General features: G+C 47.8%; 4 protein-coding genes across 4 annotated transcripts in view; 3 read left to right on the top strand and 1 right to left on the bottom strand.

The window, feature by feature from the left end:
* igfbp6b (insulin-like growth factor binding protein 6b) overlaps nucleotides 1-463 on the top strand; it is a 5,100-nt gene extending 4,637 nt beyond the window's left edge. The window contains exon 4 of the mRNA XM_030352467.1: nucleotides 1-463. This exon is cut by the window's left edge and continues 1,116 nt beyond it. The gene's annotated coding sequence lies outside the window, so the exon portion shown is untranslated.
* An 869-nt stretch (nucleotides 464-1,332) lies between these two features.
* pip4k2ca (phosphatidylinositol-5-phosphate 4-kinase, type II, gamma a) lies at nucleotides 1,333-10,746 on the top strand. Its single transcript, XM_030352442.1, has 10 exons — nucleotides 1,333-1,801; nucleotides 2,522-2,619; nucleotides 2,764-2,860; nucleotides 3,390-3,539; nucleotides 6,327-6,473; nucleotides 6,609-6,647; nucleotides 6,745-6,858; nucleotides 6,959-7,223; nucleotides 9,355-9,458; nucleotides 9,554-10,746. The coding sequence occupies exons 1-10, from the start codon at nucleotides 1,643-1,645 to the stop codon at nucleotides 9,632-9,634; spliced, it is 1,254 nt and encodes a 417-aa protein (XP_030208302.1). The 5' UTR covers nucleotides 1,333-1,642; the 3' UTR covers nucleotides 9,635-10,746.
* Nucleotides 10,747-10,984: 238 nt separating this feature from the next.
* Nucleotides 10,985-13,785, top strand: ackr5 (atypical chemokine receptor 5). The gene is made up of 2 exons (XM_030352455.1): nucleotides 10,985-11,825; nucleotides 12,157-13,785. The coding sequence occupies exon 2, from the start codon at nucleotides 12,160-12,162 to the stop codon at nucleotides 13,240-13,242; it is 1,083 nt and encodes a 360-aa protein (XP_030208315.1). The 5' UTR covers nucleotides 10,985-11,825; nucleotides 12,157-12,159; the 3' UTR covers nucleotides 13,243-13,785.
* Nucleotides 13,786-14,067: 282 nt separating this feature from the next.
* Nucleotides 14,068-26,966, bottom strand: zbtb39 (zinc finger and BTB domain containing 39). The gene is made up of 4 exons (XM_030352430.1): nucleotides 26,885-26,966; nucleotides 25,177-26,367; nucleotides 17,748-18,107; nucleotides 14,068-16,334 (listed from the first exon to the last, which is right to left on the bottom strand). Exons 2-4 carry the CDS (start codon nucleotides 26,332-26,334, stop codon nucleotides 15,309-15,311), a joined length of 2,544 nt encoding a protein of 847 aa, XP_030208290.1. The 5' UTR covers nucleotides 26,335-26,367; nucleotides 26,885-26,966; the 3' UTR covers nucleotides 14,068-15,308.
* Between the last annotated feature and the right edge of the window lie 90 nt (nucleotides 26,967-27,056).

The raw sequence follows: 27,056 nt of genomic DNA, 5'->3' as shown, positions 1-27,056 counted from the left end.
TATTTAAAGACAGAGATTATTTTATTTCATGTTAGGAAGAGATATCGTGCTTCAGAGGCACCGCTATGGCTAAACACATTCACTACTCAACTGCTGTACATTTTATGGTTTCAGCTCACTTTGTTTTCCTATTTATGCTTTGTTTTTTTACATTGGGATTGTCCATATTACTTTTCTATATTTTTTTAAGTTGAAACAGCATACACATTTTGATTTAAATGAGGGAAAAAATATTCTATTTGTTATTGTCTTAGTATGTCCTTCCCAAGTCCTCGCGAAAAGCCATTCAATTGCGTGATGGAAAAGTGTGACTCGAATCGACTTCTGACCAATCTTCTTGTGCCAATATGTGTGCTGTGGTGGTATAGGTCTATGTATGAAGGACCTGTAAGATGCAAATATTAAAATGAAAATATACTGGTGATAAAAAAAACAAGAATAAAACACATATATTAATATAACAGCCATGGTTTTGTTAATTTTTTCCCCTATACAATTATAATGAATATATATATAGATAATATATGTATAATATAAGAAGGATGATGAAAAGATGAAAATAGTGATTTCACACTAATATCACTCCATTGGAAGGCAAAGTCTGTCCAGAAATGTGTCTCTTCCTTTCAGTTTTATGTTATACTGTTCATGACTGTGCCCTACATAATCCTTGTGCTGTCACAGAAACAGCAGATCATTCTCAGCAGTCAAGCCAAACCTAATAGGCACATTAATTTCATGCTGCTTTTTTGATAATTGACTCAAGTCTTTCCACCTAGGGAACCAATACATGCCTGTTTCCACGGTAACTGCACATAATATCCATGGATATAAAATCCTAAATAGGCTCTTGAAAGAAATGAAGTGAAAGACGCAATTCCTTAAATCACACAGCCACATGGGTGCTTTTGCTATTCTTGGAGATGTATAGGTTAATAGCATATGGGTAGAAAGCTAATTACCCCACATCCTACAATTATTTTAATTAAGGCAAATCCTTAAAAGATGATCATCAATATTAAAAAACAGTAAATGTGTCATTACATATTCATGTAGGCCATATTAATATAATCAAGAGCATCGGGCAATGAGAAGGTATAATGATTATAACAGACCATCTGCATAGCAAACACCAGATTTTTGAGTAGATAATTTTGAGCCGTGCAGGCTGAAAGATAATCCTGAATTACTGGTAACCAATAGGCCAACTGTAATAACGCAATCATTATTCGCCATTATAAAAACAGAACGAAAAAAATGGTAATTGATCTTGACCCCTTTCCATTTATAGGTCAAATTAAGAATCGTGTGGGTTTCCTTCTCTTTGGCCGGTTCACCTGTCACTCCAGGGGGACCACGTGGGGTACAGGTGCTGGAGTGGGCGGGGCGGGTGGTGAAGTTATGACGCTGTCTGTCAACCTGCGATCCATTAAAAAAAAGTCAGTTTGCTAGAATATGTCTTAGATAAGCTGTATACGTATACTTACAAAAACTCCGACTTTTAAGCAGACGTTTCCGTCCGCGTTTGGCTTTAAGGGGTAGGCACAGCTAAGTTGTGCGAGGGAACACATACTGTATGTTAGCTTGTTGGCTAGTCGCTAGCCGTCAGTGAGGAGAACATACGAGCCGAGAGCACCTTGTGATGGCTTCTCTCGGCAACTCGGGGGCCATCTCCAGTCCCATGGTCATACTGGCCCCCAAAACCAAGACGAAAAAGAAACACTTCGTCCAGCAGAAGGTGAAGGTGTTCCGTGCGAGCGACCCCGTGCTGAGCGTGTTGATGTGGGGCGTCAATCACTCGGTGAGTCGCTCAGAGCTAACTGGTTAGCATCGTAGCGAGCTAATGTTAGAGCAAACAAAGCTAACTCAACGCTATGTAACCAATGCATGTGATTGAAGTGTTCTGTCTGCTGCAGTACACGGCATCAGGAGGTTGAGGCTACTGGCAGTATTCTGGACACTTGCACTGTGCTCCAGCTCCTGGTGTGTCGATGGATGTTTGAACTGTTTCGTAGTAGTTATTATCATGCTTGGGAAAGCAGTGTTATGATTTATGTATTAATGTATAACCAAAACGCTAAATCTGAATACATTTTCATTACCACTGCAGTGATTGATATGCTAAAGGTAGCGATCACTGTAAGGTGAGAGAATATATATATATAATATGTCTACCTGCCACCTGTGTGACCCGGGTTAGATTCCCCACTGAATGTATGTAATGCATGCATGTATGGAGATAGCAATCTGCTTTACACTTAATGCAGGATAAAACGCATGACAAGCTTTAAAGGTAAATCACAAAAGTATTGTTTTTATTATTGTAAATGGAGTGCAAACACTAACAACAAACTTAGTCTGTATTAACAAAGTGCACACACAATTATTTTTGGAGAACAAACTATAAATTACTATAAACCAACTTCATCGGGTTAATAGTTTGTTAAACACATGCAATTAGTTGCATGTTTTCCATGCGCTGTGCTTAACCGCCACAATACATGTATTTTTGCTTCTGCAGATCAATGATCTGAACCAGGTGCCTGTCCCCGTGATGCTGCTGCCCGATGACTTCAAAGCAAACACAAAGATCAAAGTCAACAACCACCTCTTCAACAAGTATGATACACAGATAACTTAACTGTAGCACATTGCTGGGCAGAACTTTGGCGGTGTTATCCTCGATTGATCTACATCTATTTAAACCTTGGATAATTCACATTCATGAAAACTTAAATCTTCCTCTTTTAACATTTCTTTCAGAGAGAATCTCCCAGGGCATTTTAAGTTCAAAGAATACTGTCCTCAGGTATTCAGAAATTTGAGGGAACGGTTTGGGATCGAGGATTTGGATTACCAAGTATGTGAATAATGTGGTGATGTATAATGTGAACTTGAACTCTTTAGGAATTGTTTGGAAATCCTCTATGATCAACTATACATAAATATTTGAATATCCAGCATCCAACTGCTTTTGCTGTAATCCATTTGGATGGTACGTGCAAGTTGTAAGTTGCAAATCTCCCTGCTTTCTTGCTGCATTTTACCGAGGCACACCCCCTTTTTGTCGTAGTATCTCGTCGCTTTGAAAGTAGAGCGAGTTCAGCGAGGCCGAACGTACTACTCATCAGCAAAGATGGCTGCGCCCGTAAAGAGATAATATTTATGTAGCTAACAATAACAATGATTAGCCAATGGGAAATGGGAAATATACTACGACCAAAAGGGGACGTACCAGCGTACCATCCAAATTGATTACAGCATTTACCTTAAGGTAATTGTGAATTGTTGTGTCGTTTACTTCTCATCATTCTGAAGCTTCTTCAGCAAATACACAATGTGACTAGAAGTTAAATTTTGCCATTACTTTGTTTGCTACTCTGCGTCAGGTTTCACTGACGCGGAGCCCCCCTGTTCGGAGTGCAGAAGCCCAGGGAGAGGGACTGCTGCTCCACTCTGAAGACCACACCCTAGTGGTCAAGCAGATCTCCAGCGAGGATGTGGCAGATATGCACAACATCCTGTCTGAGTACCATCAGGTGTGTGTGTGTGTGTGTGTGTGTGTGTGTGTGTGTGTGTGTGTGTGTGTGTGTGTGTGTGTGTGTGTGTGTGTGTGTGTGTGTGTGTGTGTGTGTGTGTGTGTGTGTGAGATGAATGTCGTGTTTGATAAACGTCCCTTGAATGGATGCCTCTGTTTGAGGGCGGTGGTTCTTGGATGAAACGAGGTTGTGCACCAGACGACACCCTGCTGATGGTTGGAATGTGCAGCCAGGGGTTCTGTAGATAGAACAGTGGGAGGAGAAGTGGAATCTCTGTCGGGGTGGGTCCATCCACTGGGTCCCATCTGAATCAGAGCATTGTTTTCGCAGCAGTAGCTTTTTACAGATCTTTTGGAAACCCCACAATATTGTCTTCATGTTATTACAATTGAACATGGATTCTGTTTACACAACTATCTCTTTATATATTTACCAAAGTAATGGACGTTCAGCACTGATTGAATGTTTACAATGTTAAAATGACATATTATCAGGCCAGATCTCAAACATGCTCTAAGGTAGCATGAGAACCAGACTAAGCATTAATTTGTGCTGCAGATACGGTCATGCTCCCCTACCATACAATATGGTTTTTGCCCGGTACAAGATAGACCAATCACAACTGTTTACCTGATATGAGGCGGGATAAATCTGATGATAGTGCAGAGGAGTGCTGTAGAGGCATTTCAACAACAACAAAGATGGCTGCCTTTGATGTTGATTCCGCTATTGAGAAAGTATTAAAGAAATAGACGACACGTTTTCACTAAAAGAACAACATATAACTGCACTTAAAGCTTTTGTTGAGAAGAAAGATGTCACTCAGTGCTGTGTCACCCGTTTCAGTGATTGGTTGGTGGCCAGCCTAATTGCGTCCAGCAGCATTTTACTTTGTAAATGGAGGCCAACTGGCTGTGGAGGAGCATTTGTTCTGATCCCAAAAGAGAACAAAAGCTGTTGGATAAATTCCATACAACTTGCATACGAGAGTGAGCTGAAGGAAACCCCGCTGACGTTGGTGGCCTGCCATCAATTTACTTTGATGAAGTAGGGAGAATTTTGACTTGGTTGCCTTGCTATTCTGTAGATGGTACAGTAACTACAAACAGACTGCTGATATCTACAAGGCTTTTGCAGGGATGATCCATTTTGTTTCAGCTCCTCCTCTGATCTTATGTTTATTTTAGTTGTTGACGCTAGCTTACAGAGTTAGTTCATAGAGTAGCTGTTGGCTCCATGGTCCCTGATCAACAGTGAAACAGAATGTTTCTATTTCTAGTAATCCTATGTGCGTTTAATTATTCTGCCTTGCAGAATAATTGCATGCTTATAGAAATTCATATTAAACAGATCTAATACGGTTAACCTTTCAGTTTAATATGGTCTTTAAAGGGCAGTACTCGTCTGGGTGATCAAACCATCCTATCCGTCTCGCCTGGCTTCACTAAAACAACTGTTTTTTATTAAAAGTCTCAATTACTTCCTTGAACAATTTCTACCAAAGATCATTTTGTGAGCACAAAATGATCCTTGCAAATATAGCGCTTTCGTCTTTTGGAATACAGGCCCTTTGGCAGAATCGGTTCAAGAAAGTCTTGACAAATAATTGGTAACCGATATTTCAGCCCAGCCAGGAGTAGGATTGGGTACCGCACTCTGTGCTTTTAAGAGTAACAACCGAATGACATCAGTACTACGCCGCGAGTATTGAAGTTAAATCAATAGGTGCCCAACTTTAGTCCATCAGAGGCGGGGCCATCTGGTTAGTGAGAGAGTGGGCTAGAGGCGACTCTGTAGCAGTCGTTACGGTCAGGGCCGTGTTATCAACTATAGTTGTTAACGCGTTTCAAACCTGGATGCAGACACAGATCGCTGCAACAGTTAATGAGAAAAGCTGGCCAGGGATACACATGTACCCTGAGGAAACCCTAAACACATCTGGAGCTGAGGAGGGCAGGTGTACCCTGAGGAAACCCTAAACACATCTGGAGTTGAGGAGGGCTCTGTGTTCAGTTTCCTGAATAAATCCCAATGTTGAAATGAAGCACACCTTTTGAGAACTGGTTCAGAATATACTGGTGTGGGTTAAAGTATGAACAGTAGCCAGGATAGACAGCTAAAAGACTTGATGACGTCACAGACCAGCTATTCCCTATAACTTCAATATATTGATTATATTGGCACCATTTATTTTGAAGCCAGTTTGTCTGCAATGGTAATGTGGTTAACCATTACAAGCCATCATTACATGATAATGTGAGCGTGGTCTTCTATCAACAACCCAAAACATGCTTGTTGAGCTGTGGCATCTTCTTGTTCAGAGTTCACCTAGACTCTGCATAGCCAACCCCTCCCACCCCTCCTACGCACTTGTTGTATATTGTACGTCCTGGCACTTTATGTACGCATGTTGTATGTCGCAATTAGTCATAGTACTTAGTTGTGTAGCATCTTATCCTAGCTATCTTTGTTGTATACAGGGATTGGGTTAACCTCACAATTGTTAGTGCTTTGCACTTGGTTCTATGAACATCCTTACTGTACCCGAGGCGATATATTTTTGTTTCAAATGTACTTTCGCTTTAGGGAAAACCGCCTACTAAATGCTCAAATAGAAAAAAATTCTTCAGGAGAAAAAATCGACTAATGTAATTCCAGCTATAGGCGTTCCAATTACTGCCGATCATGTAAACCAGAGCTGGTGAAGAGTTATTGGGGGCATGCAGCCACCCTCCCCGCCCAGCTGCCGTGCCAGCTGATCCATGTGGTGTGATGCTGTTCCTCCAGCACATCGTCAAGTGCCACGGCAGCACCCTGCTGCCCCAGTTCCTGGGGATGTACCGCGTGACCGTGGACAACGAGGAGACCTACCTGATCGTCATGAGGAACATGTTCAGCCACAGGCTTGTGGTGCACAGGAAATACGACCTCAAGGTTTGCATGCTGTCCACTCAGCTCGTCACACTTCATCTGAATGGATTCAGGACCTGTATCTCGGCTCCCTTTTTGACACTTTGACATCCTCAACCATTGGGGCTATAAGAGTAAACTGGAGGTGTTTTTTCACAGGGCTCCCTGGTGTCCCGTGAAGCCAGCGACAAAGAGAGGGTATGTCTCCAACCCATCAGCAGTGGTCTCTTCACCAAAAGGGCACCTATTAATCAACTTTTATTTGATTGAGTTTTAATTAAGTTTTATTCCTTAGGGCAAGGAGCTCCCTACCTTCAAGGACATGGACTTCAGAAACAACATGCAGAAAGTGTACGTCACTGACGAGCAGAAGGAGAAGGTTATGGAGAAACTGAACAGGGATGTGGAGGTACGAGGCGGGAGGGGGCGTTCCACTGTTGTTACTGCTCTTAACCACAGAGGGCCAGTATAAACCTTGCCCAAACGGTTGACGGGTTTGTCCTCCCCAGTTCCTGGTTAAGCTGAAGATCATGGACTACAGCCTCCTCCTGGGCATCCACGACGTGGGCCGGGCCGAGCGCGACGAGGAGGAGGGCGACGAGGCGTCCAACGACGAGGACCTGGAGACGGAGAACGGCGTGGCCCCGGGCCCGGCCGCGGCCTCCTACGGCACCTCTCCAGAGGGCATAGCGGGGTACATGTCTTCCTGTAAGCCCCTGGGGCCCGGGGAGTTTGACCCCTACGTAGACGTCTACGCTATCTCCAGTGTCCCAGGTATGTGTTCAGTCGGGGTGGGAATCCCCGCGCCGCGATACCGATAATATCGCCATTCCGCAATAAGTTCAGTTAGAATAAGACCAGACCAGCCGTGGAGCGCTGTGCGTCGGGCACTGCGCACATTTCAATGCCATCACACCATGCAATATTCTGGAGACTATTACCCAATAAGCAGTAGGTAACTGGTTCAACCTGTTTGTCCAGCTAGGATTACCATTAAGCGTTCTCTCGTTTCGAAAGGTTGGATTCAAATGGCTGTTAAGAAGTGTATCCCACTTGTTCTACAACAGTGTAAAGCACATGAAGACCTGGCCAATGGAGCTCCTTTGTGGTTGTTACCCGCATAGACTGTGTATAACACAGGTTAAACTGACTAACATAGTCTGTATAACACGGGTTAAACTGACTAACATAGTCTGTATAATACAGGTTAAACTGACTTAACATAGTCTGTATAATACGATTCAACTTACTTTACATAGACTGTATATAATACAGGTTCAACTGACTTAACGTACTGTTTATAACACCGGTTAAACTGACTAACATAGTCTGTATAATACAGGTTAAACTGACTAAAATAGTCTGTATAATACAGGTTAAACTGACTTCACAACAAAGAAAGCTCCTGCAAAGTGAGTCCAATTATCCCCATTGAGATGTAGACCGTGTTTTGGGCATTTCTAGTATCCCTCAAACTGATTGGGGAGCTGCAGATTTATTCTATGAATGAATTCTGCCAGGCGTCTACAAGAAGCCATCTTCCTGCACCCGGTTTTTTGTTTTGATGAAGGGTGTGTGGGTGTGTGAGGGAGAATCAATGTGTTGCTTGCTGCTCTACAAGGAAACGTAGCCATTTAAAAAATGTGTGATGTTTAGATGTTACACTTTTAGTATTTAAATTATTTAAGTGTCTTCAAGTTTTCTGAGATTGTATTAAGTTTCTTCAGGTGTAATCAGACAGAAGGCTTGCCAAGTGTTCCAACAACTGTTGGTGAGCTTTTTTGATTGCTGGATTTAATTTATTTAGTATACTTAATAGGGCTGTAACGATACACAAACTCACGATTCGGTTTGTATCACGATTTTTGACCCACGGTTCGATACATCCCACGATTTTTTGAAATTTAAAAAGCATTTTATTTAAACAACACTTATATACCAATTAACTTAATGTAACATTTAATAACAAATAATTTGGAACACTGAACAGATTTGAACAGAAAGAATACTATTAAAGTATAGCTAAATGAATAAAGAAATAACGTGTGGGAGGATGCTTTTTTCAACTGTTTGGTTGGTTTAGTCAAATATCCTTATTAGCACTTCTTATTAGGCTATGTAGCTTAAATAATGACATAATCAGGCCGTATAGAATGCAACATGTTTAATAGCCTAACTTTCAATAGATGGAGAAAAACCTGAATGTCATGAACGTCGCAATAACGAGGCGTTACGAGTAGCATATGTGTGCGCCAGAATGGCAATGTGCGTATGCGTGTGTGAGTGACGTCAGCGAGTGAGTGGACGAGCGAGGAGAGCGAGCGGTAGCGCGTGTGTCTAGTGAAGAAGCGAACGAGTCCGGTAGAATAAAGTACCCATCCTGTCAATAATCGGTGGCCGCTTCATTCCGACCTATAAGCAGACAAACTGCCAGTCAAATCACACAAAACACTAGAGACAGGATCACACAGGCCCCTCTGGATAAATGTCGTTCATATCGCATATGAGCACTTCGACGGCTGTGGAGAAATGCGATCCTCCGTAGCCACGGAGGATTGCAGTCGCATACTTACGGCATCGATAGGAGGGGGCGCTGTCAGCAGACTATTATTTAGACAAATTATTAGCAAATTTCAATCGGACAATTTGACAGCAGAGTTAGAAAGGGCGTATCGCGCTTCTGCCTTCTCACACCGCGAGACAGGATCGTGGCTTTGAGTATCGCGATTTTCGGTTTGATACGCGTATCGTTACAGCCCTAATACTTAATAATTCAATCGGGGGCAACTGAGAAGATCATTTGTAATTCAAAGTAGTGTCGTCGGTGCGTGATGCAGTGGGTGCGTGGTCATTGCTGTGTTTTGTGAAGAAGCGGCGCACTGAGGTTGGATGTGTTGATGTCCAGGAGCCCCCCAGCGGGAGGTGTACTTCATGGGCCTGATCGACGTGCTCACTCAGTACGACACCAAGAAGAAGGCCGCGCACGCAGCCAAGACGGTGAAGCACGGGGTGAGTGGACTATGGATCACCAGGGAGGGGCTGGAGGCCACGGATCACTAGCCTGTATTCACCTCCGCTTGTCTTGGTCTGTCTCCTCTCTACAGGCCGGAGCTGAGATCTCAACGGTCCACCCAGAACAATACGCCAAGCGGTTTCGTGAATTCATCTCAAACATCTTTGCATAGCGTAGTGTGACACGCAAGGCCGTGATTGGTCTGATCCAGCATGCGTTCACGTGATTTTTTTTGTTATAGATCCAAATGAACTTTCCATTTGTTTGTGATGCTAGTTACCATCGACCAAAAAAGCACATTTGGATCAGACTACTTCCATTGTTGTAATAATGTGTACTACTGCTTATGCATCTATTTATTTGAAAGGGTGACATCAGTGAATTAGATTCCACATTAATGAAGAAAAGCACTCCGACTGTCTTGACAATTAGGAAAGCTACTTTGAACTGGCTGTTTCATGAATCAGACTGGGTCCATATATTTAAAGATGACAAAATAAGCTTAATATTTCTATATAGAAATTGGCCCTTTGCTTGTTTGCTTCACGAAGATGTGCCAAAAGTGTACCATCAGATTTTTAAAAAAGAAGAAACGATTAGACTAAATCAGGCTTTTTTTCTTTTTCAAATAGTTTGCCAGATTAGTATTTGAGAAGTATTTGAGAAGGTGTTGTGAACCGTGTTTCCACCCCATAAATTATAGTTAACTGAGTGATGTATTGTGGTTTTCCTCGAAGATTCAGAGAGAATCCAACCGGGTCAGTTTAGTTAACCCTGTGACCCGTCACAGCCCACAAAGGGACTCTCCTCTACCAAAGTGCACCTACAATGTCAGCCAACGCTAGTCTGACCAACGCTGATGACGCACAAACTAACGCGAGGGAAGCGGAATAAGTTTGTTGACTAACCTCCCACACACGTGCAGAGTTGGCCCATATCTGATCCTCTGTAATGCCATGGGGTTCATTCGTTAAATGTTTTACAGCAAACTGATCATTGTGATGAGTAAGAAAGCCCCCCATGTAACTAGGGGTAAATCAGTGTATTTCATAACCATTGGTGTTGGCTTGTTACAATTGTCTTAAATGTGAGAAGAGAACACTACATTTGAACAGCTTTATGCAATTAGCCTTAATAAAGTAATGGAGTAATATCATAGCAACCTAATACACTGGAAAGACAAAATGTTTTCTCTGTATAATGCCTCATGAAGGTATGATTGCACATCATGCATTTTTGCTAATCAGCTTTTGGACCAAAATATATTTTACAAAGAACTTTTGATCATTTGTTGTCTGAGCTTTATTGTGAGTGATTGTGGGAAGCCGATTGTATTGTTTCGTTTCATACGGTTCGAAAACTGCTTCAGAGATCGATAAAGCGGAACTCTCTTTATCCTGACTGTTGTGCGTTAACAGAACAATGTGTGCCTGTTCTCCAAGCACTGCACACACGCCATCAGGGGAAGTTGCTGGTGCTCCATTACCTAGTGGGCTGTATCTCACCAGTCCTAGTGGCCTGTATCTTGTCAGTCCAGGTGGTCTGTCTCTTACCAGTGCTTGACAACGGGGCCTTGCAGGTCAGAGCCCTTCTCTTTTCTCACCAGTTGTAATTGTGCTGACTGCCCACTTCCTGTTGCTACAAGTGCAGAGGAATTCTGAGACAAAAGGAAACGAGTGGAGGGGACAGGAATCCAGGAGGGAAAGGGAGTGCTCTTACACAAGCTTCAAAGTGCTGACCAACTGCAGAGGGATATTAGACCAGACCAGTGCAGACTCCTTATCGCACCAACCGTTCTGTGGTATTGACATGAAACAGGAGCATAACCGCAAGTAGGAGTTGGTAGGCACTGTTATAAAACAAGTTATCCTTCTGTAAACCCATGCATTTGCATGAGGAGGGAAGCAGTCGGAGCATTGGAAACAACCTGTTGATCCAAACGATGATGGGTGGGCTACTGGTTTGGTGTGTGTGTGTGTGTGCGTCTCAAAAGTCTGCTTCCTTGGCTGAGTCCCTTAACCTCCAACCACTTGACGCAACCCCCTCCCCATCAGCACATCCACGTGCCCCACTTCGACCACCTCAGCTTTCCCTGCTCTGTAATCGATTCATTCGGTGTGATGACCTCCAGGGCCTCTCGACGTGTGTGCTTTCCTGCTCCTCACTCAGGATGTCCTGTCACAGCCTGCGTTTGTGAGATCCTCTGCTGGTGTGTAAATGGCCAGTGGGTGGGATGAGGCTCCATCTAATGCCAAGATATTCCTAAGCCGCACAAGTTGTGCATTCGTATTTGGGTTCCTAGCAGACCGCTGTAAACTCTCCAGCAGACTTGAGGCCCACGAGGACCTCCTTCCCCGACCAAGGTGAGAGCTTTCAATTATGGAACTTTGTTCATCATCCCAATTTATTAAACCTGATATATCTGGATTATGCAATTACATTTTTAATTGTAAATGGATGTATAGCTTCAAATGTGCCCTTACTTTGCACACGGCATGGTATTCATGTTTGTTAAATGTTTAACATAAGGTATTGACTTACCCCTCCCAAAAAAGCTTTTGGAACATTCTTATTCATCCCCTGCGCCTCCTGCTTCTACTGCGACACCTCGGTTAACATATGAAACCCTCATCCCGTCCCCACCGAAAGCAGACCTAAATGTATCGTCCCCTCTGAAACCTGCTCTGCTTTCAGACCATGAGCGCCGACCACACCAACCACTCGGAGCTGTTCGTCAACGGCACCCCCTGGTTCCTCATCTGCACCATCGAATTAGCCACGGACACGCGGCAAATCATCCTCTTCCTCCTCTACCTCCTCATCTTCATGGTGGGCCTCCTGGAGAACCTGCTGGTGGTGTGGGTCAACTGGCGGCGGCGGCGCGCGGCCAGCGGCGTGCTCTTCTGCGTCATCAACGTCAGCCTGTCGGACCTGAGCCTCGTGGCCGTGCTGCCCTTCTACATGATGGAGGTCACCCTGGACAAGGTGTGGCTGTGGGGCCGCTTCCTCTGCAAGGTCACTAACCTCCTCTACCTGATTAACTTCTACGGCAGCTCCTTCTTCCTGGCCTTCATGACCCTGGAGCGCTACCGGTCCCTGGTGCGGCCCTCGGCCCCGGCCCTCTTCCCCGCGCTGGGCCTTCGCCGCTGGCTCCTTTGCGGCGGGACCTGGCTGCTCTGCCTGTTCCTGGCCCTGCTGGAGAACGTGCACATGGACCTGCTGGAGTGGGACGAGCCGGGCTGCTTCATGATGCCTCAGTTCAGCTACGTGGAGTGGTTTGTCTCCGTGGCTTTTCTGGGCCTGGTCTTCCAGTTCGCCCTGCCCGCCACCATCATCGTCGGCTGCAACGTGCTGATCGCCCGGGCGGTGCGCAGCGCGCCCGACGTGCAGGGGAGACGGGACGTGTGGCTGGTCCACGTGTACTCGCTCGTCTTCATCGTCTGCTGGCTGCCCTACCACCTGGTGATGCTGCTGATCATCATAGACGATTTAAACCCACGGCTCTTTGAGTGCAACACGGTGGATTTACTGTACTTCTGCTACAGCGTGGTGCAGTGCCTGTCTCTGTTCCACTGCGTGGCCAACCCCATCCTATACAACTTCCTCAGCAAGAGCTTCCGCAACAACCTCGTCAACGCGGTGGTGAGCTACATACCGAGAGAAGGGCTTACAGAGCTGGGGGAACAAGCAGACTCTGGGGGCAAGGGCGGGGGAAGGGGTCAGAGCAAACCGCGTCGGATCAGCAACAGCAGCACGAGCCACTCTGAAGTCGGATCGTAAGGAGTGATCTCAAGAGGCGAGCCTCCAGCTCCATCCTAGTGTCAGCAAAGTTCATGTGAGACCCAAGGCCTCTTGACGCTTTACAAAACTTCAATGGAAGAACTTAATGATATAATCTTTGAAAAATAGGCTCACCTAAACTAAATATATAACCCGCTTGACTTTAAATAACATGCTCGCAAATAAAGAAATGTAAGGACATTTTTAATTCCTTCATGCTTTTGAGTCCCACAAAAACTCTTTAGTAAATGGACAATACCAAGACAAAGGCAGCCCCCCGGACGAGCAGGACGGACTCTTTGGAAATGCAATACCAGTTCAATGTCGTACAGGCAGTAAATATGAAGAATAACTGAATCAATGAGGAGCAGCTGGGTGGCAGGTTTAGGTAGACCCTCATTAAGGTGCGGTCGTTGGAAGCTTTACGTCCTGATTCCAGACTTGTTATGCATTTATGGTCACTCATCTGTTCCTGAATAATGCTCTAACATTGTTGTTTATTATCACCATTTCTTACTAATAAAAAACATTTTATTTACTCGACCCAAAGTATTGAGGAAAAAATATCACTTTATCACGAAATCCCAGAATTCTTTTTTGCGGCGGGGGATGCATAAAGGAGGATGTTCCAGCTCCTCTGTCTGAACCTCCATGGTGTTGTCGGAGCAATCAGAGGAAGGAGGCCGCTAGCGCGCCGACGATAGCACAATAGCAGGAAGGGCCCTGGGCCAAGGTCACACACCCGCGCTGATAAAACCCAGAATGTGCCCATTCATCACTGGAAGTGTGATGATGAGGCAGAACAACACCAAATACACATCAAAATGGAAGAAACAGGAACAATGATTTTATTTACTAATAAAACAAACAAAGACGGCTCAAAGTTGTTACTTTATAAAATGATTAAAAAAAACATAAATAGAATAAATAGTTAGGATCTCATACAGATATACATGGTAACAGACATTAACTATACACATGGAACCTTGTAGAAAGTTTGTACTATTCAACCTTTTCACAGCCAGTACCGATTCCGTTTAATAAACCTTAAGGTATCAGATGTCACAAAATCACTTTCTATGTCTGGCATGATAAGATGCCAGTGAGCATCATGGTTTCTACAGCACCAATGTACCAAGATAGCATGTAGAACACTAAATATTAACTCATTGGATAAAAGTGCAACATTATGATGGTATCTGATAAGACTAGAACAAAAATATATATTTTCAGATAGTATGTACATTTAGGATTTTAATTTAGCTGGAGTAGCAAAACCCAACATTTCAAGACGGAGTGGGTCGATTTGAACTAATAAGGCCTCAATACATCTACAGTGGCAAGTGATGCTGTAAACTCAAAACCTGGTGTGTTGGAAACATAGAAAAACGGTTGAAAGACGCCACACGCTACAAGGACTACACACATTCAGATATACATTTGGTATGCTACATTATGGTGCTACGTTTATCAGACGGTCATGGCGGGTCTCCCAAAGGCATCAGAGCTGTGAAACAGTCTGGAGACGTCCAACCACACATCAAACCACTAGAAACACTGCCATCTAGCGGACTCGGAGGAATCGACTAAATCTGAACGCTGATCAGAGTCTTCGGGATGTCACACACGCACACACACACCCACTGAATACCGAATAGCCCCATATGCGGTGTTGACGGATTGGGCGGGAAATCTGGTGACCACGGAGCATTAAAAACAGCTTTCCCGAGCTATAGTGTGGGCTCAGAGCAGCGAGCCAACATGTAACCCAGCTGTGAGAGAGGGACCGACGGCTGCACTCTGGGACTGGAATGGGAGACGCTTTGCCGGGAGTCCCTACCCTGGAGCGCGAGTGCTGGGCGGTGTGTTCCTGTGGTCCTCGGCACCACAACCGCTGAGCGTCGTACAATAGAACGAGAGCCAGCTGACCCCCAGTGTAGGACCTAGGCACGCCAGACACCACCCGAGCCCTGACCCCCGGGGGTCAGTTGTCCCCCTGGGGTCCCGGGGGGGGGGGGGGGGGGTCAGTTGTCCCCGGGGGGGGGGGGCCTGGGGCCCAGGAGGGGTCAGGGGTCCCCGGGGGGCAGCAGCAGCGGCTCCTTGGAGTGGTCGTTGTACATGAAGGTCTGCTCGATGTTGAAGTCGGCCGGCAGGTGGCCCTTGTGCAGCTCCATGTGGGAGGACACCAGCTTCAGCGTGGAGAAGTAGAGGCCGCACACGGTGCAGCGGTACATGAGCGCCCCGGCGTGCGTCTTCAGGTGGCAGATCATGGTGGAGCGCCCGCGGAAGAAGCGCAGGCACACCTTGCACTGGTAGGGCTTCTCCCCGGTGTGGATGCGCAGGTGGTAGGTGAACTCCCCCGAGTGGGCGAAGCGCTTGCCGCAGTAGCGGCAGCGGTACCACTTGGTGTTCCGGAGGCCGCCGCCGGCCGCCAGCTCGGAGCCCCCCAGCTCAGAGCCCCCGCCGGGCAGCCGGCCGAAGCCCATCCCCGGGCCCAGCCCCAGGCAGCTCATCTTCACCAGGCCCCCCCCCGCCTCCCGCTGGGAGGAGGATGAAGGGTAGGGGGACGAGAGGAACTCCAGGGGCTGCTCCGCTCGCCGCTTTCCCGCCCCCCCCGGCCCCCCCGGACCCAGCCCGCCCGGCCCCAGCCACCCCTCCCCCCCGGTCCCCCCCGGCCCCAGCGCCCCCGGCCCCCCCGTGTGCAGGCCGAGGTGGTACTGGAAGGCCGAGGACGAGCGGAACCTCTGGGGACACAGGAAGCACTGCAGCTCCTCCCCGCCGCCCTCCAGGCCCCCGCCGCTCTCCAGGCCCCCGCCGCCCTCCAGGCCCCCCGACGACACGCCCCTGAAGGCCCGCAGCGCGCTCCGCTCCCGCTCCTTGGCGGCGGCCTCCTCGGCGTGCGTGGCCATGTGTCTGTCCAGCAGGGGGCGCTCCAGGAAGCTGTGGGCGCAGTGTGGGCAGGTGTAGACGGGCAGGGCGAGGTGGGTGAGGGTGTGCCACAGCAGGGAGCACAGGTAGAGCTGGGGCTGGTGGCACACGCCGCAGCTCAGGCTCTGGACACACACGTGGCTCAGCAGGTGCTCCCGGACCGCCTGGGGACACAACGTGGTCACCAGTGGTGTAGTCTATTTTATTGTAGTGGGTATACTGTGATGATTCCCTCCCAGCCTCGTACAAACCCGTCCGACCGGTACGTGTACGTGTGTGGCGCTTATGGGGTGTCGCACCACACTCACCAACGGAGGGGTCTACAACCCGCTGATTTAAGAGTATAACGATTATCAACAATCATGGAAAGAACCAGTTTTAATAACAGTATGAACAAATAGAACACAAAAATGAACAGTTGTCCTTTGTATATCTATGGTAGCAATAGCACATGCTAAACAAGGACAAAATCTACTCAAAATAATTTAATGAACTGTTTACATCCATGGCTAACCAGTGCATGAGAAGGAGATGACACTCTTTCAATTGCTCTAATTTGAGCTCTTACTGTTGTTATCTAACATACCATACAGTAATTGAATTGTGTAAAAGTGTGAAATTACTGCGCCTTAAAAATGACCATGAATTAGCTATACTCTCATTTGCATAGTGATTAACATTATGAATTTCAATTGTGTATACCAACTGTATGTTGGCTGACATTTACCTATAACTTTTTTTCCCTCCACTCTGACCAAGGATGCCTGTTTTTAAATTCCCTAGCCTGACACCCAGTCTGAAAGGCTGGCCAGGGGTTCTCATCTAAAAGTAACAAGGAGATATAAAGTGGGATTAAAACATTGTCTTCTGTTGACTACTTATTATGTGGTTTACACATTAATACGGGAGGACAGGACACACACACACACACACACACACACGCACGCACACACACGCACACACACGCGAGAAGGAGGGGCTTGGCCCGCCAACTAACGTGCAGAGATGCAGGGGCAGCTTCGCGCTTCGTAACAGAGACAGGGCAGAGCGCGAGCGCGCAGCGGGAATTTTATGAATGGTGAATGTAGGAGATAACTTCCCCTGCTTAAAGTATTTTATTGCAGTTATACCCAACCGATATTTCCGAAAAATAAACACAGAAGTGAAAGATCTGTCACAAGACGATTGATACGTATCCGTGCACATTTTTAAGTGGGTATACGCAAATCCTGGTGCGTTCCTAGTGGGTATACGGCGTATACCTGCGTATCACGTAGACTACACCACTGGTGGTCACACAACGTGGGGACACAACGTGGTCACACAACGTGGGGACACAACGTGGTCACACAACGTGGGGACACAATATGGTGAAGTTGTGTAATATTTCCTTTAAAAATATATAGGCCTCTATATAGGCCTCTATATATATATATATATATATATATATATATATATATATATATATATATATACATACATATATAAATAATGATTGCAGTTGCTCTTGAATGATTCTAATAGTTTGGTATAAGAGTCCCGTGGCTAGAGGAGGCCCCCGGTCCTGATGTACTGACCTGGAAGTCGTGCTCCAGCACCCGGCTGCACACGGCACACTGCAGCTCCACCTCCTGGCCCTGGGGGGCGCCGGAGAGCGCGGCGGGGGGCAGCGTGTAGCCCGCCGCCGCCTGCCGCCGGTGCCGCAGCAGCTTGCTCTGGCTGCAGAACTGCAGCTGGCACATGTCACAGGAGTACAAGGCCACGCCCACGTGGGCCAGGGCGTGAGCCACGCCCGCCGGCCGGTCGGGGAACGAGGCCCCGCACGCCCGGCAGAGCCCCGCCTCCGTCAGGTGGGTCTCGGCGTGGGTGTGCACGGCGGCCGGGTCGGCCGGCACGGCCACGCCGCAGGCCCGGCACGACACGGTGCTCCCCGGGGCCTGGGGCGCCAAGGAGAGGTTACACTACCGTTAGCAGACGCTGTTATCCAGAGCAACACAGTAAGACCGAGAGGTTAAACTGACGTTAGGGCGTTTAGCAGACGCTGTTATCCAGAGCAACACAGTAAGACCGAGAGGTTAAACTGACGTTAGGGCGTTTAGCAGACGCTGTTATCCAGAGCAACACAGTAAGACCGAGAGGTTAAACTGACGTTAGGGCGTTTAGCAGACGCTGTTATCCAGAGCAACACAGTAAGACCGAGAGGTTAAACTGACGTTAGGGCGTTTAGCAGACGCTGTTATCCAGAGCAACACAGTAAGACCGAGAGGTTAAACTGACGTTAGGGCGTTTAGCAGACGCTGTTATCCAGAGCAACACAGTAAGACCGAGAGGTTAAACTGACGTTAGGGCGTTTAGCAGACGCTGTTATCCAGAGCAACACAGTAAGACCGAGAGGTTAAACTGACGTTAGGGCGTTTAGCAGACGCTGTTATCCAGAGCAACACAGTAAGACCGAGAGGTTAAACTGACGTTAGGGCGTTTAGCAGACGCTGTTATCCAGAGCAACACAGTAAGACCGAGAGGTTAAACTGACGTTAGGGCGTTTAGCAGACGCTGTTATCCAGAGCAACACAGTAAGACCGAGAGGTTAAACTGACGTTAGGGCGTTTAGCAGACGCTGTTATCCAGAGCAACACAGTAAGACCGAGAGGTTAAACTGACGTTAGGGCGTTTAGCAGACGCTGTTATCCAGAGCAACACAGTAAGACCGAGAGGTTAAACTGACGTTAGGGCGTTTAGCAGACGCTGTTATCCAGAGCAACACAGTAAGACCGAGAGGTTAAACTGACGTTAGGGCGTTTAGCAGACGCTGTTATCCAGAGCAACACAGTAAGACCGAGAGGTTAAACTGACGTCAGGGCGTTTAGCAGACGCTGTTATCCAGAGCAACACAGTAAGACCGAGAGGTTAAACTGACGTCAGGGCGTTTAGCAGACGCTGTTATCCAGAGCAACACAGTAAGACCGAGAGGTTAAACTGACGTCAGGGCGTTTAGCAGACGCTGTTATCCAGAGCAACACAGTAAGACCGAGAGGTTAAACTGACGTTAGGGCGTTTAGCAGACGCTGTTATCCAGAGCAACACAGTAAGACCGAGAGGTTAAACTGACGTTAGGGCGTTTAGCAGACGCTGTTATCCAGAGCAACACAGTAAGACCGAGAGGTTAAACTGACGTCAGGGCGTTTAGCAGACGCTGTTATCCAGAGCAACACAGTAAGACCGAGAGGTTAAACTGACGTCAGGGCGTTTAGCAGACGCTGTTATCCAGAGCAACACAGTAAGACCGAGAGGTTAAACTGACGTCAGGGCGTTTAGCAGACGCTGTTATCCAGAGCAACACAGTAAGACCGAGAGGTTAAACTGACGTCAGGGCGTTTAGCAGACGCTGTTATCCAGAGCAACACAGTAAGACCGAGAGGTTAAACTGACGTCAGGGCGTTTAGCAGACGCTGTTATCCAGAGCAACACAGTAAGACCGAGAGGTTAAACTGACGTCAGGGCGTTTAGCAGACGCTGTTATCCAGAGCAACACAGTAAGACCGAGAGGTTAAACTGACGTCAGGGCGTTTAGCAGACGCTGTTATCCAGAGCAACACAGTAAGAACGAGAGGTTAAACTGACGTCAGGGCGTTTAGCAGACGCTGTTATCCAGAGCAACACAGTAAGAACGAGAGGTTAAACTGACGTTAGGGCGTTTAGCAGACGCTGTTATCCAGAGCAACACAGTAAGACCGAGAGGTTAAACTGACGTTAGGGCGTTTAGCAGACGCTGTTATCCAGAGCAACACAGTAAGACCGAGAGGTTAAACTGACGTCAGGGCGTTTAGCAGACGCTGTTATCCAGAGCAACACAGTAAGAACGAGAGGTTAAACTGACGTTAGGGCGTTTAGCAGACGCTGTTATCCAGAGCAACACAGTAAGAACGAGAGGTTAAACTGACGTTAGGGCGTTTAGCAGACGCTGTTATCCAGAGCAACACAGTAAGACCGAGAGGTTAAACTGACGTCAGGGCGTTTAGCAGACGCTGTTATCCAGAGCAACACAGTAAGACCGAGAGGTTAAACTGACGTTAGGGCGTTTAGCAGACGCTGTTATCCAGAGCAACACAGTAAGACCGAGAGGTTAAACTGACGTTAGGGCGTTTAGCAGACGCTGTTATCCAGAGCAACACAGTAAGAACGAGAGGTTAAACTGACGTTAGGGCGTTTAGCAGACGCTGTTATCCAGAGCAACACAGTAAGACCGAGAGGTTAAACTGACGTCAGGGCGTTTAGCAGACGCTGTTATCCAGAGCAACACAGTAAGACCGAGAGGTTAAACTGACGTTAGGGCGTTTAGCAGACGCTGTTATCCAGAGCAACACAGTAAGACCGAGAGGTTAAACTGACGTCAGGGCGTTTAGCAGACGCTGTTATCCAGAGCAACACAGTAAGACCGAGAGGTTAAACTGACGTTAGGGCGTTTAGCAGACGCTGTTATCCAGAGCAACACAGTAAGACCGAGAGGTTAAACTGACGTTAGGGCGTTTAGCAGACGCTGTTATCCAGAGCAACACAGTAAGACCGAGAGGTTAAACTGACGTCAGGGCGTTTAGCAGACGCTGTTATCCAGAGCAACACAGTAAGACCGAGAGGTTAAACTGACGTCAGGGCGTTTAGCAGACGCTGTTATCCAGAGCAACACAGTAAGACCGAGAGGTTAAACTGACGTCAGGGCGTTTAGCAGACGCTGTTATCCAGAGCAACACAGTAAGACCGAGAGGTTAAACTGACGTTAGGGCGTTTAGCAGACGCTGTTATCCAGAGCAACACAGTAAGACCGAGAGGTTAAACTGACGTTAGGGCGTTTAGCAGACGCTGTTATCCAGAGCAACACAGTAAGACCGAGAGGTTAAACTGACGTCAGGGCGTTTAGCAGACGCTGTTATCCAGAGCAACACAGTAAGACCGAGAGGTTAAACTGACGTCAGGGCGTTTAGCAGACGCTGTTATCCAGAGCAACACAGTAAGACCGAGAGGTTAAACTGACGTCAGGGCGTTTAGCAGACGCTGTTATCCAGAGCAACACAGTAAGACCGAGAGGTTAAACTGACGTCAGGGCGTTTAGCAGACGCTGTTATCCAGAGCAACACAGTAAGACCGAGAGGTTAAACTGACGTCAGGGCGTTTAGCAGACGCTGTTATCCAGAGCAACACAGTAAGACCGAGAGGTTAAACTGACGTCAGGGCGTTTAGCAGACGCTGTTATCCAGAGCAACACAGTAAGACCGAGAGGTTAAACTGACGTCAGGGCGTTTAGCAGACGCTGTTATCCAGAGCAACACAGTAAGACCGAGAGGTTAAACTGACGTCAGGGCGTTTAGCAGACGCTGTTATCCAGAGCAACACAGTAAGAACGAGAGGTTAAACTGACGTTAGGGCGTTTAGCAGACGCTGTTATCCAGAGCAACACAGTAAGAACGAGAGGTTAAACTGACGTTAGGGCGTTTAGCAGACGCTGTTATCCAGAGCAACACAGTAAGACCGAGAGGTTAAACTGACGTCAGGGCGTTTAGCAGACGCTGTTATCCAGAGCAACACAGTAAGACCGAGAGGTTAAACTGACGTTAGGGCGTTTAGCAGACGCTGTTATCCAGAGCAACACAGTAAGACCGAGAGGTTAAACTGACGTTAGGGCGTTTAGCAGACGCTGTTATCCAGAGCAACACAGTAAGACCGAGAGGTTAAACTGACGTTAGGGCGTTTAGCAGACGCTGTTATCCAGAGCAACACAGTAAGACCGAGAGGTTAAACTGACGTCAGGGCGTTTAGCAGACGCTGTTATCCAGAGCAACACAGTAAGACCGAGAGGTTAAACTGACGTCAGGGCGTTTAGCAGACGCTGTTATCCAGAGCAACACAGTAAGACCGAGAGGTTAAACTGACGTTAGGGCGTTTAGCAGACGCTGTTATCCAGAGCAACACAGTAAGACCGAGAGGTTAAACTGACGTCAGGGCGTTTAGCAGACGCTGTTATCCAGAGCAACACAGTAAGACCGAGAGGTTAAACTGACGTTAGGGCGTTTAGCAGACGCTGTTATCCAGAGCAACACAGTAAGACCGAGAGGTTAAACTGACGTTAGGGCGTTTAGCAGACGCTGTTATCCAGAGCAACACAGTAAGACCGAGAGGTTAAACTGACGTCAGGGCGTTTAGCAGACGCTGTTATCCAGAGCAACACAGTAAGAACGAGAGGTTAAACTGACGTCAGGGCGTTTAGCAGACGCTGTTATCCAGAGCAACACAGTAAGAACGAGAGGTTAAACTGACGTTAGGGCGTTTAGCAGACGCTGTTATCCAGAGCAACACAGTAAGAACGAGAGGTTAAACTGACGTTAGGGCGTTTAGCAGACGCTGTTATCCAGAGCAACACAGTAAGACCGAGAGGTTAAACTGACGTCAGGGCGTTTAGCAGACGCTGTTATCCAGAGCAACACAGTAAGACCGAGAGGTTAAACTGACGTTAGGGCGTTTAGCAGACGCTGTTATCCAGAGCAACACAGTAAGACCGAGAGGTTAAACTGACGTCAGGGCGTTTAGCAGACGCTGTTATCCAGAGCAACACAGTAAGACCGAGAGGTTAAACTGACGTTAGGGCGTTTAGCAGACGCTGTTATCCAGAGCAACACAGTAAGACCGAGAGGTTAAACTGACGTTAGGGCGTTTAGCAGACGCTGTTATCCAGAGCAACACAGTAAGACCGAGAGGTTAAACTGACGTCAGGGCGTTTAGCAGACGCTGTTATCCAGAGCAACACAGTAAGACCGAGAGGTTAAACTGACGTCAGGGCGTTTAGCAGACGCTGTTATCCAGAGCAACACAGTAAGAACGAGAGGTTAAACTGACGTTAGGGCGTTTAGCAGACGCTGATATCCAGAGCAACACAGTAAGAACGAGAGGTTAAACTGACGTCAGGGCGTTTAGCAGACGCTGTTATCCAAAGCAACATTCAGTAAGTACACCTGTCTAAGAGAGAGAAACAGCATATCGCTGTGGGTACACTGAGGATGTTCGTAGAACCAAGTGCCAAGCACTTAGAGTGTTGAGTGAACCTATTCCCCGCACACAACAATGTAGGCTGCTGCACAACTAGGTGCTTTAAACATGTTTTACTTTCAGGAGCTACCTCCAAGCCCCAGTAGGCCTCGTTATGTCCAGGGATCTGTTCACAAGGGTTCACTCTACGCGAGGGGAAGGAACACTCCCCCCAGCCCCTTCTTCCTGCTCCATAAACATCTCCCATATCCCTCCCCATCGTCCTGTCCTCTCTGCCCCCTTACAGGGAACGAGAACCAAACACGAAAACAGAAGGAAGAAGAATATCAACTGCTTAGGAAAAGAAAAACCTAGAAGAAAGCTCTGCAGACAGGGAGCCAGAACAACAGCGCCATTAAACACAGTTTAGAGTTTAGAGGCGTGCATCTTTATTTTGACCCTTTTCTGTTGGACTAATTGTCTGTTATTTGGGAAAAGGCTGAACTACGATTCGTGCAAACCGTGAAAGAATGTCAACTTAAGGGCAGCATTAGAGCAAGGTCCAAACTGTTTAGGGGAACTTAGCCCGAAAAATAATAAGAAATAGAATAATAATTCAAAATTGTACAACATTTGTAGTATTGAATCTCAACTACATACTTAACTTTTGATTGACGTACGAGATGTTCACCTAGCGCCACTCTTTCTGTTAGCTTTAGTTATGATGGAATATATGAGTGACAATAGTTGGGGGTTTTTGCGCAGTGTTATTGCAGCTGTGCTGGATGGGGTCTGACGGTTTTCTCAGAACATAATCAACCCTGATGAATGACGATATCATCATCATCCTCATTGGGATATCTCGGCATACTGTTATAATTGGTAATAAAGTAGTTTTGAAAACGGGATGAATTCATCACTTTAGCTATTTGTTTAACTCTTCACTTTATTTGTTTCCAACCATTCATTTATTTATTTTTAAAGGTGTGGATATTTACATTGTATACTCCATTTAGACTTTTTTAAACCCTGTTCAAATCTTTATACTGGATGAAAGCTGTGAGAAGGTGAAATCCTCCCCCTTCTCACTGTCTCGCATTAGAGAAAATATTATTATTATTATTATTATATTATATTGTGTGTGTATATATTATATTGGGCTGGTGTAAAATTGGTCTTCCGTCCCGGTAGGGGGCAGAATGGTAAGGGAGCTTAGGATCAGGGTATCAGGGAATAGCCCAGGGGGTGTTGATAAAAACAACTGTTTTGTAAATATCAATAGGTTGTGCACAACGTGTGGGTATAAATGTGTTTCGTGATTGTTTATTTAGTGTCATGTTTATTTAGTATTCACACAATGTACTTTCTGTTCAGTTATGTAGGATTTGTAGCTTTAGATAAAGAATGTTCCCCGACTAATGGTCTGGCCCATACGGCCTTGATTAGTCCAATTGTCATTTCCCTATTTAAGGGCTGCCTCATTTGGTGTTTCGGGGCGGAAGGTGGTGCTGGCTTGACGTGAGGCCAGTACGAGAGACGTATGTTTTGGTTAGGCTATGCTATCTTAGTTTTTGTTTGCTGACTGATGCATTCATTTCCTTTTCGTTTTGGAACATTGCTCTATTTTTTGTGAATGTTTTGGAGACAATAAAACTTCACTTTTCCTAGTCCTGAGACCATTGCCCTCATTTTTGCCCACACTCTCAATATCCAGTTGGCCGTATCCCAGATACGTGGGGCGACCACGCCGGTCCCTCACAAAAGCCATTCAACTTTTCTTTACTGAGATGTTTTAGGTGGCTAATTGACCAAAGTAGTACCATTTATTTTATTATTTGTTTGAGAGTCAAACAAAGTATCAGCCTTATATCGGTATGGGCAGATAGCCAGAGCTACGGTATCGGTATCGTAAGGGAAAAGTGGTATCGGGACATCCCAATCCAAAGCAATTGAGTCAGTTTTCCGCCAGCCCCCCCCCCTCCCCGGTGTTACCTGGCCGCCGCTGGAGCCCCCGCCGTTCTCCACAAACACCAGGTCGTCTTCGTCCTCCTCCTCTTCCTCGTCCTCGTCCATGTACGTCTCGTCGTCGCTCAGCTCGATGATCTCGTCCGCCAGCCGCCTCCACTGCTCCTCCTCCCCCCCCGCCGCCGCCTCCCCGCGGACCCCCTCCGTCAGCCCGTCCTGTGCTGGCTCCGCCCGCCCCCCGTCCCCTCCCCTCGGGCCCCCCGGGGGGTCCCGAGGGGAGGGGGGCGGGGCGCTCTCCGCCGGGAAGGGGCCGGCGTCGTGCCGCAGCGAGACGGCCGCGCTCTGAGAGACGACCGCCTCGCCGTTCTCGTACCCTCCCCCCGGGGGTCCCGTGTGGGGGGGGCTGCCGTCCCCCTCCTCGGTCTTCAGCCGCAGCAGGGCGTGGCCCGGGAGCGCCGGGGTGTCACCGGGGCCCTGGGGGGGCCCCGGCGACACCCCGGGCTCTCTGGGCGGCTCCATGGGCTCCGCCGCCGGCAGCTGTCCGTAGCCCAGGTGGGAGTGGACGTCCTCCGCCTTCAGGTCCAGAGAGGGCGGGGCGGCGTGGAGGGGGGCCGGGGGGCCGCCGCCGCCGCCGCCCCCCCGAGGGGTCCTGGGGTGGAGCAGCGGCGAGGGGGCCGCGGCGGGGGTGGGGGCGGCGGAGGGCCCCGCCGACGAGGACAGAGAGGAGCAGGACGCCGCCGACGAGCACGCCGACGCCCCGGAGGCCGCCGCCGCCGCCGCCGCGGGGCCACCCGAGTCCAGGCCGTCGGAGGCGGAGCTCTGCATGTCGGGGAAGGTGGCGTGGCAGGCCTTCACCAGGTCACTCACGCCCAGACGCTCCGCCAGCTCGTACAGCACCCCCACGTCGATGAGGTCCGTCAGGATCTCCCCCGTGTAGATGAAGGTCAGCACCCGCTCGAAGTTGGCCGGGGACACAAACTCCAGCGTCAGGGCGGACGTCTGAGCCGCCCGGGCGAAGAGGCCGCGGAAGTAGGACCCGGCGCAGGCCAGCACGGCACGGTGGGCGGCGAAGGAGCGGCCGCCCACCGTCAGCAGCACGTCGCAGTACAGCCGGGCCCGGCGGCAGCGGTTGAGCTCGGAGAGCAGGCCGGCGGCGTGGCCGCAGCCCTGCAGCCGGATCCGCATCCCTGCTGCACTTCCTGCCGCGCAGAACCCAAGCTGCAGGAGAGCAACACAAAGAGAGTCAAATAAGAGTTTGAAATATGAGGATAGGGACTTTAAAGATCAAGCACTATTATTTGTTGACAGCATATTATGCCCCCACTTCACACACATTCTGCTTGCAGTTGTGCAACTTAATTCTTACGTGCAGTATAAACAGTACACTAAATATAAGTTGTACATAGGTAATACAACTTATTAGTAAGGTGACAGCTGCCCATGAACAGGACCCAGGATGTTTTACTCCTGTCTCTGTGCTAATCACATTATAGTGCAAGCTTTTGGACGTGCTTTAGTTACAATACAACGTTTTTAACACATAACGCACGAGTAAGATTGGTTGTTGTTGCACATTGCCACATAAACTGCAGCTCGGTTAGATGGCCTCTGATCGCTGGTTTTCTCAAAAGAATGTGAATATTAGAACAATAATTCGACATTATTCGAAATATGATCTCTTTTTTTCATTACAGCTAACATCGCTTATTTTGATGTTGTATTCTGTTTTACTCACCCTCTAAAGAAGTACTTATTTTGGCTGAAAATACTTCCCTTTTATTCCTTTAAAATGAGTCCGCGGTTGTCGCATGTTGATGACGTACAGTAAAAAGCGGCTAATCACCACGCCCCCTAGTTGGTCATTACCACGCCCCCTAGTGTCTCAGCGCGTCCCTGGATGAACACTA

Source organism: Gadus morhua, chromosome 1, assembly GCF_902167405.1.
Source record: "Gadus morhua chromosome 1, gadMor3.0, whole genome shotgun sequence".
Classification (NCBI taxonomy): domain Eukaryota; kingdom Metazoa; phylum Chordata; class Actinopteri; order Gadiformes; family Gadidae; genus Gadus; species Gadus morhua.
Note: the sequence above shows the minus strand (reverse complement) of the source record. Positions and strands in the feature narration are given on the sequence as shown.

Coding starts and splice junctions, on each gene's coding strand:
- ackr5 (XM_030352455.1), top strand. CDS start 12,160: ATGAGCGCCGACCACACCAACCACTCGGAGCTGTTCGTCAACGGCACC.
- zbtb39 (XM_030352430.1), bottom strand. CDS start 26,334: ATGCGGATCCGGCTGCAGGGCTGCGGCCACGCCGCCGGCCTGCTCTCC. Junction 18,108..25,176: donor GGGGCTCCAGCGGCGGCCAG/GTAACACCGGGG, acceptor TTGGCGCCCCAG/GCCCCGGGGAGCACCGTGTC. Junction 16,335..17,747: donor TGCTGGAGCACGACTTCCAG/GTCAGTACATCA, acceptor TTGTGTCCCCAG/GCGGTCCGGGAGCACCTGCT.
- pip4k2ca (XM_030352442.1), top strand. CDS start 1,643: ATGGCTTCTCTCGGCAACTCGGGGGCCATCTCCAGTCCCATGGTCATA. Junction 1,802..2,521: donor TGTGGGGCGTCAATCACTCG/GTGAGTCGCTCA, acceptor TTGCTTCTGCAG/ATCAATGATCTGAACCAGGT. Junction 6,859..6,958: donor AACTGAACAGGGATGTGGAG/GTACGAGGCGGG, acceptor TGTCCTCCCCAG/TTCCTGGTTAAGCTGAAGAT.